The sequence below is a fragment of the Aplidium turbinatum genome, chromosome 8 (genome assembly GCF_918807975.1).
Source record: "Aplidium turbinatum chromosome 8, kaAplTurb1.1, whole genome shotgun sequence".
NCBI lineage: Eukaryota > Metazoa > Chordata > Ascidiacea > Aplousobranchia > Polyclinidae > Aplidium > Aplidium turbinatum.
The window spans coordinates 21,097,729-21,114,867 of NC_137479.1; the positions used below are offsets into that span (position 1 = coordinate 21,097,729).

Sequence of the window (17,139 nt, forward strand, 5' to 3'; positions counted from 1 at the left end):
ATGTCTACATTCGCAATGATGTCATCCTCTTCAAGCTTGTCCAAGACGCTTTTCAGTTTAGGCTGTATTGCATATGGGACTCTACGGGGTGGTTGAACTACAGGTTGTGCATCAGGCTGTATCTGGATGTGGTACTCCTTTGCATAGGTACCAACGCCCGTGAAAACATTTGCATAATTAGTGTTTACGCTATCACGTGATAAGGGTTCACTACATACATCCACTCGCTTAACTAAATTAAGTTTTGCACACGATGACTCACCCAATATCGATAAGTTTACAACATCAGTAACATAGCACAATAAATCAAAATAATCACCGTTGTTATTTGCACATTTAATCACAGTAGTGCCTAAAGGCTTCACATTTAGATTTCCAAAACCACAAAGCTTAGTGTTGGTTTCAGTTAGCACTTGACCAGTCATGGCACTAAACAATTTCAACGGTATCACGTTGGCTTCAGCTCCTGTGTCTAGTTTAAACAAGACAGAAAATTGGTGATTATCTCCATCAATAACGGTAAGATGAGTTTTCATTCTGGATGTAAACTCTTCGTTACTGTTAATTGATGAGATTCTCAGGAAACCTGCATCCTCATTTTGTGCTTCAATTTCATGCACGGGTACATGCCTTGCCGTGCTGTCATTTGATCTCCTACACACATTAGAAAAATGATTACGTCCACCACATTTATGGCACGCTTTGCCGTAAGCTGGGCATTTTCTAGGAGCATGTTTACCACCACAATATTTACACTTAGTAGGCCTATAATCATTTTTTTCTACTGCACGTTTAAAATTATTGTGCCTAGTATTAGTACTGTGCTTGCTCACAGCATTGATAGCATGTCCGTTTGCAGAATTCATTACTTTCATGTGATCCTTGCTGGCTTCTGCCGCATGACATATGTCCAGTGCTTTAGCTAATGTTAGATCAGGCATTTGCAACAACCTTTCTTTCACATGCGAGTCCTGCACACCAAACACTACTTGATTTCTCAAGTTTCGCTCTTTTTCGCGTACAGTCTCAAAATTACATCCTGTGGGCTGTGGCAATGGTTCTTAAGTCATTGATCCATGAATCAACGCTTTCTCCTTCCCGCTGTGTGCGCTGCTGGAAGCGATGCGTTTCAAATATTTCGTTCTTTTGTGGCTCACAGTAGGTCTTAAACTTTTTTAGGACATCTTCTAGAATATCTTTCTTGTCTCCCTCTTCATTGGAGAACACAAAATTGTCAAAAATTTCCTGGTCCTCAGCCCCAGCCGGATTCAAAAAATTGGCTATCTGGACTTCCTGTGCCTTTTTGGTGAGTTCAGCTGCTACGTGGTACACTCGATATGCACGCTCGAATTTGCGCCATGCTTCTGCAATATTTGTCACAGAGAAGCTCATTTCCTTTGGTTGCCTTAATTCCGACATGTTTTTTACAATGTACGGATTACTAGCGCAAAACGTACTGGTCACTCCAGTTGGATAACTTCAGTCCAAATTAACGTCTACCAACTTCTTATCTCACTCTGACACTATGTAATGTTCATAACTTACGTGTAACGGTAAGTTGATCTTTGTGGGCTCTTCGTAAATCAAGATGAAGGCAGATTCATTTACTCTAAAATCTGGTGACCTACCACAGCTGTAAACATCTCATAATATGAATGGTTTGATCGGCACAGGGCAGAAATCAGTGGAGCGTGCTAAATCCACATGAGGCAGTATTGCCCATCTGTTACAATAGCTGCACAATAAGGCATTTTGTAAACAATTTGTAGCACGTATATGAACTTGAGAAAGCTCTAGCGGTGAATACCATGTGCTAACAAAGATGGCGGCTAGCAAGTTGCGACGATGCCATATAAAGCGCTCTATGGCGCTTCTATTCTATTCTATTTCTATGGCTATTCCCACCAATGCGAAAGCGGGTAATTCGGATGAGTCGCGCTGGCCAGAATACATTGTGAAACGAGATTTTTCATGAATACAAAAAATGACGCATAGCGCGTGACGCTTAAAATCGGCAAAATAATTGACGGCGCTGTCACATCCGTCAACTAAAAATTAAATTGACGGCGCTAGCCTCAGCGTCAACAAAAAGTTGACGCATGACGCGGTCAACGCACAACACTACCTACCGGGCGTCCGGACCGGTCTGTTAGCAGCTGGAATCGCTTGTATAAGTTGATAGTTTGAAACTTTGAGTAATAGTAAATAAATATATATTCTTTCAAATGTTTTGTGTGAGTTTAGGCTACTTTTTTGCTGTTGTTATTACACCAACAATGGACTAGACTTTGGCAATTCCTCTGGGGATTCAAAAAGCGTCTGGCAACACAGGTAATAAGAAAGAACACTTTCAGTTTTAGTTCATCTGTGTTGATTGATTGATTGATCTTGAAAGTGGCTATTTTTACACAATGAGCTGTTGCCAGAGTCAGGATTAAAGTTAGGAAGGGTTAAGGTAAGGGCTAGAGTTAGGAATAAGTTTAGGGTTTTGATTTTTGCCCAGGACTAAAAAATTTCCAAAATACAAGTTTTTGTTTTCAACAGCTTTAAACTTTTCTCAAATTAGGGCAGAATTCCTTGTCTGGCAACACTGTTGAAGCTATTCTTACACTATATAGTGTAAATATAGCCACAACCTTGAATTTTATCCTCGGACTGGGAAAGCTTCTTGCAGAGCTTAATCCTGGCAGTTTCGCATGCTTTTAGAGGCTTTGAATCGCTGACGACTGACGTGAGCCTGGTCACCAAGATTGGCAGAGTGAAGTTTCCGATTGTTAAAGTGTTGTTGTCGAGGAATTATTCCATTCATTAGGTAGATGCTGCTAAATGGAGAGCAGTCCTTAATGTGCGTTGTTCAAGTGCACACCTCGAGAGTCGAACCAGTGCTGCTTGATCTTGAAGCTTCTTTGTTTACGAAATTACGCATTAACCAACTGAGCTATCAGGGCGGGCTGTCTGTTTACAATGACAAACATTTCAAAGAAAATAGCACCACAATAAACTAGATTCCACAACATCCAGGAAACAGCGAAAGACCACCGTATCTGTCATAGAGTCAGACCTAGAAAGAATTATCATTTTTTTAGTTGGTTAGCGTGTGACTTGATAATCAATAAATCTTCAAGCCCCGCTGCTTCAACTCAGGGTATGCCTAGTTTTTTTTTCAGTCCTTTATCGGTCATTGACTGATTTTTTAGCAAAATGTCCAAAAAAAATGTAGTCAATTTGATCAAAATGTCCGAAAAAAAATATATATAATCTATTCGGTCAAAATTTCCTGAAAAAAACAATGTTTCTCAGCGAAACTTAATGTTGTACCGGTAGCTAGTCAGGAAGTGGAAATTTTGGTTTATATCAGCTACCGTACTTAAAAGGAAATATTTTCATCAGAAAAAATGACCAAAATAAATAAAAAATGATTGAATTTTTTCAAGTCATTTCGGACAAATGACCGAAAAGTCTCAGCAAAAACAACAAAAAAACAGGGGTGTGCTCTTAAGCATCGCATTCTAAAAACTGCATTCAGCGACACCTAATACCGGTAGATGGAATAATTTCCCGACAACAAGACTTCTACAATCAAAAACATCATTCGGTCAATCTCGGTAACTGGCCCTATATGTGACTATTTCTTTTGTTGCGGCCTTTACTAAATTTAGGTTTTGCATTTGGCCCCATAGGCGTCGAAATAGGGTGGGCGGCGCCCATGCTGCCGTGAAACGAGGGTGGGCAAAATATGTTTTGCCCACCCTGTTTTCATGACACTTATGAAGTGTTTGTTACAATTATTTCTGTTTTTGTTAAACGCCGAATTATCCAACCAACTGCAGCGCAACTTCTTGTTTTACGGTATGTCTCAAATTGTCTCTCGCAAGGTATCCGACAGAACAAAGCAATTTCGCAACAACGCTGCGTTGAAAAAAGGGCGATACTCACTGCATTGTTGTTGCTATGGCAACCACCATTGGCGTAATTTTTTGTAAAAATTTGTCGAAATTAGGGGTGCTCTAAGTTATTACATGAAAATTGTCAATATAGGCTAATCAATTGAAAACTTGACCGATGGAAAATGTTAAAACAAATAACTCAATCTAATAGTAAATTTAACCATGTTTAGCCTACGTCATAAAACGTTGAATCAACATAAAAGAAGATAATTTTGTCGTATGTGTAATCGAATAGACTGCAGCGGTATGTCGAACGATCAGATAGAAATGAAAACAAGTTTTACATGCAAGGCAAAAGTGATCTTACATTGAATATTGAAATATATTCGACTTTAATTTGTTCACGTCTGCCTTATAAGGGTCTGCTACTATTCGGTGAGTCCGATTCGGTGAGTCTGATTCGGTGAGTTCCTAACCTCTAACCCTAAAACGGCAATGATAATTAGGCCACGGTACCCAATAATTAAAAAAAAAAATTGAAAAAATCCCCCGTTAAGGGATCGGACTCACCGAATCGGACTCACCGAATCGGGCCATTCCGGCCTTATAATGCAGCTTGCTATAAATTAATCACATCCAAATTTGTTTCTGCGTGTCGTTGTCTTGGAAACAAACTCCGTGACAAGTTCTTCCATGTTTAATTTCTCCGCCAATTCGCGATGACTACCTATAACGGCCAAATTGTTCAGTCGTTGTTGCGTTTGAGTGCTGCGAAGGTAGGTCTTCAAGCGTCGTAATAACGAAAAGGAACGTTCGGCTTCACAGGAAGAAGTCGGCATAACAATGTAAGTTACCAAAGCTGCATATATATTTGGCATTATATCGACCATTGACGGCTGTGCAATGAATTTCTGACGTAGCGTATTCACTGTCACAACATCACCGTCACGTTTGCAACAAGCGAACCACTGTTTGCGTTCACGCAGCAAATCCTTGCGTTCCCAATCACCATCATAAAATTGGCTTACTTTCGTAACATCGGCTTCTTTCATTGTGGGATTCTCTAGCAGCTCTCGTAGCAAGTCTGCCATTTTCTTCGAGCCAGACAAATTGTTTTCTCTCGAACGGCACTTTTTGATGCAGTGCGCGTGTTTGTGCTTAATTGTTACGCAATAGTACAATCATGTCTGCCCTTGATATGCCTGCCCTGCGCTGCCCTGCCCTGCGCTGCGTGCCACACACAAATGTAAAACACTGAAAATATTGCGCTTTGGTGAAACGACTTTCAAGAAAGAAAAAAAAAACGTTATTTAGCAATACAAGTTTCCATTTGAATCGGTGTATTTTGTATGCAAACCAGGGCCCAGGGGTGCTCTCGCATTTATGTTGTTACCTCAGATTTTCATTTTGGGGTGCTCAAGCACCCTTCGCACCCCTGAAATGACGCCTATGGCAACCACATGCTGGCAATTCCTGGTGAGAGAAAGCCACGTTTGATCTTTTCTCCGAATGGTCTCACTTTCGTCACGTCACAATCAAACTTCAGTTCCCGGTCAGCGTAAGGGAATATGAATATGACATCATAATGAACATGACAATAAAATAATCGATACAAACTAAAGACGTACTGAAACAATCGCCTTTTACAAATCTTTCCTCACAACTTGTTGCTGGGTATAAATTGGGGCACCGCGCGATGTGGTCATTTCATTATTGAAAAGTTAAACATGAAGCAAAGTCAAACATATATTCGCGTATTCTTAAAACCAGCTTCCAAATGGCGTCATGATAACGTTGAAGAAGCCACGTCCAGCACGAATGAACGTAGAGGTGACATCGATGAAGAAAGCAGTGCTTCAAGCATGGACAGTGGTGAAGTCAATGTCTCAGGCAATGCACCGGTAGTTGTAGAAGACAGCATGAGCCGTGGAAATCTACCTGCTCCATTTGACGTTAGCATACTGCCGGACCAGCTTCCGGCTCGAGAAGGTTCCGTCAGCAGTCACCTGTCCGAACATTTTGCGGCAATTACGAAGGCACCACTTTAAAGGTAACAACAGGTCACGAGTCACGCTCTTTTTAGGTCGCAAAGAAAACCATAAAAGAAGTTTGTTTAGTTTAGCAGCGCTCATAAGCTCGCAGGGCGCAAGAAAGCTAACATCAAACCTGTTAAAGCTTCATTGCTGCAGCGACGCTTAACGCAGTCTTTGTGAGCAAGACTAACCATTGCGAATTTGCGAACATATATACACGTTCAATGAAATCTGTTTGAAAACTCTCGCCCACCCAGAATTCCTCTCTTCTAAGAAAAAATCGACGCCTATGTTTGGCCCCCGTGCTAAAAAAAGGTTGAGATCTATTGCTCTAGCCGGAACCTCTGGCCAAAATATTGCCTCCGGTGCATCAATAGTCATCTTGGCATATTATTTTGACATGGCAAAATTTTGTCATTTGTCCACTGCTTCCGAAAGCTTTTTCTGTTCTTTTGGCCTACCAATAATGTACGGTATATGATACCGTATATTTTTCAAAATATTTTTTTCTCTGCAAATTTAAACAATAAATCTAGTAGTTACAATAGATCTTTTTTTAATTAACAAGTTATAGCTACTTTAGTTGGGTGTAGAAGTAGTAGTTCGGTGTGTTGAGCTCCATATTTTTTGATTAAACCTGATCTTAAATGACCAAATCCATGGGCACTTTTTCAATGGCATAAGAATTTCCAAAGTGAAGAAAAATAATGTACTTAATGGAGATGCTATAAGCTCAACCTATCCCATACTCAAGAGTATGAAAAACTAAGCTATATATACAATATACATACTATTTTGCTTTCATGGTTAGGATTCGATTAATTTTCATGTATATATATATATAATTTTTTTTTTGCTAGTACAGTACTGTCATGCTTGCATTGTCCAATTTTGAAAGAAGCTCATTCATGACTATTTGGTCTTCTTGATTTCAATCATAACATCATAAACCTTTGGGTTTGTCAGCTAAATTAGCATACACCAGATCAGGTGATATTTTCTTAAGTACGTAGACAAGTAAAAAAATTTAAATCAAAAACTTTATGCTTTGGATTTACATCACTTACTAGATAAATAATTAAACAATAAACATGGAACAGATTGTTGACAACTCGTGTTCTGTGTTGAGTTCATGTCAAGTAAAGCTTTGAAACCAGTTAACCAAGCACCTACAATTGAACAATGAAATATATATTCAAAATCAAAAGAATACAAAAATAGTGCACATGTTTTAGCTTGTATTTGTGTAGATAAACAACATAATTTTTGTATGCTAATATAAGCAATGTCTTCATTACGTGCATTATGTATATCTTATGAAAGCACCAGTGAATCTTCTAGCAATGAGGAGGATGATTGCACAGTTTTACAGAATGCTAATCTGAAAACAAAATCAACAAAGCTTCCACTTCCTGAAGCGTTTATTGCTGCAATCAAAGACCCTTTTGCAATTTCTAGTGATCCATCACAGCACCAAGGTCGAATACGGTCATTTGTGCATGAACGTGGAAATTGGGCAACCTACGTCTACCTTCCCTACTCGAGTGATCATGTTGCAGAATTTAGAAACTGTATGGAAAAGGTTTTATGTGCAAACGAAAAGCTAACACATGGTTTGTATTTTGTAATGTGTTCAATTGATCTATATTTAACTTGGTTTATTTGCCTCAGTGAGTGCAAGCACACCACAGTTTATTGTGTATTCCATGAAGTTATTATGCTAAAATCTGAACTTGTAGTTGAAGTCATTTTTCAAAAATTCTATTCTACATTTTTTTAATTCAATATAACACCTTTTTGTTTTTATGCTAGGAATTAAATGGAACAATGTTGAAGATTTTCATTTGAGTATTTCAAAGACTGTTGCAATACCACATCATTTCATTGACCCTTTTGTGGAGTCGTTACAAGAAAAATTTTCCAGTTTTCAAAAATTTGATATTCAGTTATGTTCATCAGAACTACAATATTATGTCAATGAAGACAGAACAAGGTCATTTTTGGGATTTCAGGTAAGGTTTGGACCTTGGATACACAATGTAGTCTTTACATTGCAATGACAGCCGTGTATGTTTCTTTTACATTGTAGTGCAATACTGTAGAATCTACAGTGTAGATCAGATCAACCATACTGATTTATGTGAAATTTGTATTTGACCCATTATCTTTGAGAAAAACATTCCATGTAGTGCAGTAGTTCTTAACCGGGTGGGCACGCCGCCCTTGGGAGCGTCAACCACTTTTTATGGCGGAATGGCCCGTTTCGGCGAGTCCGATTCGGCGAGTCCGATTCGACTAGTCCGATTCGGCGAGTTCCCTATTCGGCGAGAGCCCTTTTCGGCGAGTGCCCTATTCGGCGAGTTTTTGAAATTTTTAAAAGGAAATTATCGGGTACCGTAGCCTAATCGCAATTGCCGTTTTTACATCGCTAAACGTTGAAATCGTGCAGAAAAGAATAAAAATAAAATGTTTGAACTATTAAATTAAAATTTGTCATGTCAGTTCAGTTATTTTTATTTTTGACCATCATATCAAAAACAATACACTTCAACATAGCAAAGGTAGAAGCGACAAAACGCGAACGTTAAAACGTGCTTGAATTCGTCATGTCAGTTCAGTTATTTTGATTTTTGACCATCATATCAAAAACAATACACGTCAACATAGCAGAGGTAGAAGCGACAAAACGCGAACGTTAAAACGTGCTTGAATTCGTCATGTCAGTTCAGTTGTTTTTATTTCTGATCATGATATCAAAAACAAATCACGTCAACATAGCAAAGGTGTAGAAAAAGGTAGAAGCGACAAAACGCGAATGTTAAAACGTGCTTGTGACCGAAGTAAGTTATTGAGTTAAAAGAAATTTGGCAAGGTTGCACCACCTTCAGAAAAATTTAAGATATGAAGGAAAAATAAAACAAAGAAAATGTTACAAAAAAAATAATGTTTATGTCTATAAGTTAGTACTTTTGAATAGTTAAAATCATAGGCGCCTAACTATTTTTTTTGGCCGTGGGGGCGAAAGCGTGTTTCATCAGCAGCAACGTAAATTCAGCGAAATGTCACGCAGATGGATGACGTAATTATGTCGTCACACTAGGATTGCTTTTATTGCCACACTCGGAGTTATCGCTACGTTCGACCTACCGTTAATTATTATAAACAAAGCTCGACCAAAACACATGCTATGCGTCTGCGTTGGCTAGCGGTTGATGGACTGCGACTCTTTAAGCTAAGCGCAACATAAAGTTTAGCAACGAACTAGATTTATTAGCATGAAACAAGAGACGAAAAGGTTTACTAAAAGGTATACTGTGAATGGAATGAAAATACTAACTTGATCATATGCTTGAAAATATACCTGTTGAAAGCAAAATCATTCATGTTTACATCAATTCAACAGCACGTCACCTTTAATAAATTTAAAAGTTGCTGACATCCGTAAACAGCCCTTGAAAAATAGTTACAGAGAGACGTTTGATTAAGATTTCGACTTGACATTGCTCCCTTTTCACTACAATATCGCAACTTATGGCTGACCAGCTTTCAAGTTCCAATTCGCTGTAATACGCTTGTTTTCGTGTTGCAGATCAAACAAAAGATGCGCATATTCCCCGCCTTTGATCGGGTTTCTATGGCAACGGACGTGTGTGCGCCATGCAGTTTGCGCGAGTCCGTTGTTGTGTTGATTATGCCGCTTGTGCGACTGTGGGCAGTGCGGTTTGTACCAGCACTTGTTACGTTGGTTAGTGGTAACCTCGGGCCGAGACTTCAAGTTCATTTTCACAGCAACCGATTCACTGCCGCGACAATTCTCTGCAGAGGTTTCGACTTTCGAAAGCGACAGCGAGGCTGTTTGCAAGCGCATTAAGTTAAACGCACGCTGCGTCAACGTAGCAAATTATGTTGTTTTTGGGTGCATTCAACATCTGATGACATTGAATCGACGCAAAATGGTAGATTTTTGCTATGTCACAGGCAGCAAAATCAGTCATTTTTACATTGAATCAACGTCTGCAGACGTTAAATCAACGTAAAACTGACAGATTTTTTGTCTGGGGTGGGATTGTAGCATCGCTACTCGTTCTAGTGATTATTTACTGCGAAGCTGTTGCGGTTTGCATTTAAAAATGTTTTCCTGCTGCCGATCGCTAGTTCAACTATTGTTTTATGTATCAATGCCGCATAAAAAGTTGCTCCCACGCGGAAATATGCGTGGGGGCCTGGCCCCCACGGCTTAGGCGTCTATGGTTAAAATGATTAGTTTGGATCAACAAATGTGTGACCTACACTCCTACAGCTTAGATTGAAAGAAAATTATCGGGTAGGCTACCGTAGCCTAGTTATCCCGACCAGCAAAATTTTGTTCCAAGAACACAGTTCATTTTTACATTGTAGTAACAGAATGAAAAGGCTAACCAAATGTGTGGCCTATCGTTTTAACGTCGCTAAACGTTGAAATCGTGTAGAAAAGGGTGCTTTTGCTGACTAGGATACGTTGAAACTGAGAAACATTTACAGAAGCCCTACGATACGTTGCATTTTTAAGATAATGTATTCAGACGTTGAATCAATGTACAAATGAAATGTTATGCTAAATGGGTTCTTGGAACAAATCGTAGGGCTTCTGTGAATGTTTCTCAGTTTCAAAGTATCCTAGTCAGCAAAAGCTCCCTTTTCTACACGATTTCAACGTTTAGCGACGTTGACACGATAGGCCACACATTTGTTTAGCCTTTTCATTCTGTTACTACAATGTAAAAATGAACTGTGTTCTTGGAACAAATTTTTGCTGGTCGGGATAACTAGGCTACGGTACCCGATAATTTCCTTTCAATCCAAGCTGTAGGCCACACATTTGTCGGTCCAAACTAATCATTTTAACTTCTCAAAAGTACTAACTTATAGACATAAACATGATCTTTTTTTTTTTGTAACATTTTCTTTGTTTTATTTTTCCTTCATATCTTAAATTTTTCTGAAAGTGTTGCGACTGTGCCAAATTTCTTTCAACTCAATAACTTACTTCGGTCACAAGCACGTTTTAACGTTCGCGTTTTGTCGCTTCTACCTTTTTCTACACCTTTGCTATGTTGACGTGTATTGTTTTTGATATCATGATCAGAAATAAAAACAACTAAACTGACATGACGAATTCAAGCACGTTTTAACGTTCGCGTTTTGTCGCTTCTACCTTTGCTATGTTGACGTGTATTGTTTTTCATATGATGGTCAGAAATAAAAACAACTGAACTGACATGACGAATTTTAATTTAATAGTTCAAACATTTTATTTTTATTCCTTTCTGCACGATTTCAACGTTTAGCGATGTTAAAACGATGTAAAAACGGCAGTTATAATTAGGCTATGGTACCCGATAATTTCCTTTTAAAAATTTCAAAAACTTGCCGAATAGGGCACTCGCCGAAAAGGGCTCTCGCCGAATAGGGAACTCGCCGAATCGGACTAGTCGAATCGGACTCGCCGAATCGGACTCGCCGAATAGTAGCAGACCCTTTTATGGGGGGGCTCTAGCTTTCCAGTTTAATATTTTTGCAGTAATTTTGTGCCCTCAACCATTTTTTTTGCCATTTACATTTTTAGGAACTGGAAATCACAGGTAGGGTTATAAGTTGTGCAGACGGAGCTTTTGTTGCCCTTGTTCTGCAATTTGGTTTCTTTATATATAAATATACATGAAAACAAACAGAGTGAAATCGTTTAAACGTTAACACTAATTGCGTTATTAATCAAAGAGCCTTAGCATCCAAACCTTTGCAAGAGCAGAGTGCTCTATAAAAAGCTGGAACTCTTGCAGTTGGTTTTTCAACAGTGTATAAGGAGATGCAGCCTGATTGTAAATACTGTATAAATCTGGTGTATGTTTCACATGAATGATTGATGGTTGTCCAAAAAATGCATGCTAATGAGAACTTCCATGTCCAAACTATACATCCGGCGCTGGTTTTTTTGCCGTTGGAAAGGACATGCTGAAGCCAAAGCGGGCAGGACTCAGCGATTGGCATTTTAAAATACTCGTGTTTTTGAAAGAACAATAAATATTACCTAGAAGGTGTTGTCTTTAACGACGTTGCAATGGCAGTAAACGGATGATATCATTCGTTTTGAAGGTCATTTTGACTTCACAAAGTGCTTCTTGTGTCAGTTCAAGTTAATACAAAAGTAGCGGTAGCGCGCGCTACTTTTGCTTTAACTTAAAGTGCCTCTGACAGGAAAATAAATTCGCTAAATTTACCTAAGATACCAAAGAGATGACACTAACAAACTTCCCTGACCAGCAAATCGTAAAAAATATCAACAGGCTACTAAGTTACACGCTTGTAAACTTTCGTTCACTTTCGGCGAATCCGGCACTCGTTCAATTGCGAAAATAAAAACGGCAACACCGCTGTGACGTCACCATGGGTTGGAAGGATACTTTCTTTCTCTGTGGTGAATTGGTAAGGTATGGCACGACTACTGCAAAACGTCAATGTGTGGGGCTCTGTAGGTCTAAACTCTAAAGAATGTGCAAAATGAGAATTACCGAAATGAAAAGTCAACTTATTATTACTATCAGGTTTAGATCAAATAGGTTGATTTTATTTTTATCAAACAACATCTCAATTCAATTGAAATTGCAGTTTTTCTAAACTCTTGTAGGGTTACAATTTTGATAATTTTTTACTTGTACTAATCTGGCTTAGCCAATTAGCCATTTGCAGTGTAACAGCAGTATCTCACAAACAGTACCCTTAATTTATGGTTGAGTTAATGCCTGCAAATTGCTGTGTTATGTAGGGTCTTCTACTATTCGGTGAGTCCGATTCGGTGAGTTCCTAACCCCTAACCCTAAAACGGCAATGATAATTAGGCTATGGTACCCAATAATTAAAAAAAAAAATTGAAAAAATCCCCCGTTAAGGGATCGGACTCACCGAAACGGGCCATTCCGGTTATGTAACAGTGTCGTAGCAAAGACGTGTGCTATCTTTTCACGCTTCCAAACAAAACAAGGTGCTCAGAAGAAAATAGTCAAAGTTTTCTTCAAGTGTTCGAAAGTGGGATGGGCCATACAAAACTAGTCGTATATGTTCTCTTCACTTCACTGGAGATGATTTTGTTAACACCACCAACCCGATTTGGATTTTCCCAGCAATAAGTGGCATCCTGGGAACTCTAGGTGGTGCGTTTGCCACAAGTGCGAGTCTACGCCCTAGCCCAATGAACGTGTATGTTGCCATGAAGTGCCACAGACGAAAGATCTTTCGAAGAAAGACAAAAAAGACGCATCTAGCTGTGTTACCAACTTCACCGATTTTGAGGCACACTTACATCCTGCAGTTCTGGGGACTTTTTTATGAGGAGCAGGAAGAACTGGAGAAAAAGCAATAAACCGAAAGGAGAAAACGGAGACCTATCAAAAGAGTAAGGATGTTACATTAGGCTAAAACTACCCTAAACGCTAAAGAATACACACTAAAAGAAGTGATTATATTTCCTTGCAGGCAGTATCAGTAATTAGTCGCTTACAGGCATGTATTGGAGTGGATACCACAAGGTGATGCTCTCGAAAGCAACAATCGGATTGTGCTGCCGTCATGCATTGTTTGGCCAATCCGAAACAATTTTCCAAGTCCAGATGGCCGTTACACCGAATTTCAATGGCCAACTGAAGGCACATTATGAGAGAGAGAGAGAACTTTTATTTATTTATAAATAGTGATAAATCTTCTCTCGTGTTGTCGCTATATATGTCAGGGCATCCGTTGGTTAGCCACTGTCTGGTGTCGACATCGATGGAAACTAGGCCTTCCATACCATGAGGTGGTCTGAATAGCCGGCAATCCTTGATAATGTGGGCTGCCGTCTGCATTTCACCACACTCACAAGCAGCACTCTCTGCCAAGCCCCAGCGCAACATTTCTGCACCATAGCGTCCAACACCAGTGAGCAAACGGTTACGCCTTGATGAGGCAAGTCTAGAGAGGCCATGGCCCAGCTGGTTCTCGGGCGGGGATCTAAATACTTGGCGAAGTGGGGATGTGCTGCTTGACCATTGTTTACACCATGCCGCGTGGCACCACTGTTTGCTAGGGCTTCCACCAGAGGCTGCCAAAAGGTCTTGTGCAGCGCGTACAAATGGCTTCTTGATTTTAACCGCTGCTTTGGTGGATATCTCAGCGTCATATCTCTATCTACAACTGTCGCTGTAAAGTTATAAACAGTGATGAATTAAATATGAATGATGATTCGTACAGGTTTTGTAGGAACGTATCCAGTACAGTTTTATTAAACTGCAAAAAACAATAAATCTTTGAAAAAAGCAACCGCTTGTACCAACTCCGACCAAACTGTGATCCACCAATTACATCTAGAAACCATTTGTTTTATCCGTCGCTAACGACGCCCACCCAGGATGACGTAACACCACCAAAGTCGTCCCAGAGCAGTAAAATATGGAGTTTCGCCTGTGGTGGCGCTGCAAAGCAGTCGTTTTGCATAAATTTCGCCCTAACCAGTCGAGCTTCGAGGTTAAGATTAAAAAGTTCGCTAAGCATAATTCTGCGCTAGGAAATGCTTAGAAAAGTTACTATACTTGGGTCCAACCTGTCAGGGGCACTTTAACGGCAGCTAGTAACGCGCTACTTTTAAAGTAGTCGATGCCCACCTAGACTGCAAACCTTCAAATGACCGAAGGAAAATCTGTAGAAATGTTTGGTGCTGCTGGCAAGTTGATTTTCTAGTGTAACATTTGCAAGTGATTTGGCTGCAAGTTATGTGAAGTATTAATAGTATATGATACTAGTAAAATAATTATATACTCTGTATTAAGAATAATAATTGTATTAAAAGTCATAATGCCAAAAGAACGTTTGTTGGAATCATATCAATAGTAGCAGTGAAAATGTTGATAATTCTTTTTTACTTCAGATATCTTCTCTTGACACAATACCTCACATCAAGCGTCTTGTGGAAAAAGTAGACGGGACAATGTTAGATTTCAGATGTGCCACGTATTATCAAAATCCGTCGTTTCACATCAGCGTAGCCTGGTCTCTTGGCGACATCACGAAACATTTGCAAAGTGATATGCTGCTAGAAAATATCAAACATAATGTTTCTACTTTTGAAAGCGAATCTGAACACTTGTTTTTCTTCCTCGTTTCCGAAATCATAATGAAAACTGGAAATAAGACATTTTCTTTTTCGCTTTCTAGATAAAGTTATCATGCTTCGAAATTATGTTTTTGCCTCCAATCCCTACTTGTCTCTGTGCGTTTTTTAGTTTAACCCTCGTGGCTCGTCAACACCTTGTTGAAACAGTAGGCTTTGCAATATGAAGATACGCAATTTTATAAGCGTTTGTGGATGAAGCTACGTCAGTCCGTAGACTGTCATTGGCTTTTTATCAGGTCACAGGCTACCGTAACAAATTATTCTTGGTTACAATAAAGGCGTTTCAAGTTGGTACAGATAGGCTGATCTGATTAAAAAAAAACTGTTTCACTCTCTCAACCAAAATGCTGTGAGCTCAAGCATTGATCATTTTCTCCTAATTTTCTTATTGGTCTACGTTTCGCTTCCGTAACACTCCGCGCTAAAGGGTTTACTAGCTGCCCTGTAGTTTGAGCTTGACAGTAATGTCCTTTGGATTTCAAGTTTCGGTGAAGTTAGCTGTGATGCTCCATGCTTGTCCCTGTCTGGTATCCATCTAGCATATTTTTGCTTCAGCAAAAACGTTGCCGAGGCCAAACGGCAAAAGTTGAAATTGCCTCGGCAATTGCTGTGAACATTTATTACGAAAAGATTGTACCAAAACATGTAAAACGAGAAGCGAAAAATATGCTAGAGCAGTGGTTCCCAACTCGTTTTAAAGGCGACCCATTTAAAAAAAAAATTAAGTTGTTTTTTTCAGGTTTTTAGTTTCCATGTGCAAACGAAGCTTCAGCCGTTTTGAAGGCTGCAGTAGAATATGATTGATGAAAAACTGTTTTAGGGTATGAAAAGTAAATTTTTGCTTTGTCAAAGAAAATGTTATTGCTACAAAACTATGAGTGATATTTAACTGGCTTCAAAGTTAAATCAGACTTGAAGTGCAATACCTTTGATCCATTATAAATATTTTAAAGCTGAGTATCACTTGTTTGACATATGTTGATCTTATTCAGCCAACTACTATTGGGGTGAGTTGTTACACAGTGTAATGCTTGCTTATCCCAACTGGAAAAAGTGCTTAATTTGGTACTCAAATAACAAATTTTGTATTATTTAGAATAGTTGATTTGATTACATTTTTAAGTTCTACTAGGAAATGTTGTTGTATCTGTTCTGTTGTATCTGTTCTGTTGTTGCTGTATCTGTGCCTAAACATGCCAAAAACTAATAAAGGGTGCCTTATTGAGGCCAAGTACCATGAATGGTTGGATGGAGAGCATGCGTTTGCAATCCTGGTGACAATGCATAGTCAATAATGATGTTATTTGTTTGTTCATGATTTTTTTCTATTAAATTTGGATGTTCAATAAATTCAAGAATGCTGTGTCAACGTACTCCATCAGTTTTAAGTATTTTAGTAAGAAAAATTAGTTAATAGAACAGCCTATTGAAATTGTAACATTTCACCCCATCTGTGTAACAAGTCACCCCGATACTGGGGTGACTGGTTACAACCATAGGCGTCGAAATAGGGTGGGCCGGGTGGGCGACGCCCACCCTGCCGTGAAACGAGGGTGGGCAAAATATGTTTCGCCCACCCTGTTTTCATGACACTTATGAAGTGTTCGTTACAATTATTTCCGTTTTTCTTAAACGCTGGACTATCCAACCAACTGCAGCGCAACTTCTTGTTTTACTCTATGTCTCTCGCTAGGTATCCGACAGAACAAAGCAATTTCGCAACAACGCTGCGTGGAAAAAATGCGGTCCTCACTGCATTGTTGTTGCTACGGCAACTGCCACAGCTGGCAATTCATGGTGAGAGAAAGCCACGTTTGATTTTTTCTCCGAATTTGCGTCGGCAATTTGATTTTTTCTCGGAATGGTCTCACTTTGGTTACGTCACAATGAAACTTCAGTTCCCGGTCAGCGTAAGGGAATGTGAATAAGACATCATAATGAACATGACAATAAAATAACCGATACAAACTAAAGACGTACTAAAACAATCGCTTTTGCTAATCAAAATCCGGCTAATCCGAAGGCGCCACTTTGAAGA

General features: G+C 39.3%; 1 protein-coding gene across 1 annotated transcript; it reads left to right on the top strand.

Moving 5' to 3' along the window:
* Positions 1-7,178: 7,178 nt before the first annotated feature.
* LOC145775576 (U6 snRNA phosphodiesterase 1-like) lies at positions 7,179-16,589 on the top strand. Its single transcript, XM_082586883.1, has 3 exons — positions 7,179-7,533; positions 7,733-7,932; positions 14,856-16,589. The coding sequence occupies exons 1-3, from the start codon at positions 7,206-7,208 to the stop codon at positions 15,144-15,146; spliced, it is 819 nt and encodes a 272-aa protein (XP_082443009.1). The 5' UTR covers positions 7,179-7,205; the 3' UTR covers positions 15,147-16,589.
* The last annotated feature ends 550 nt before the right edge of the window (positions 16,590-17,139 follow it).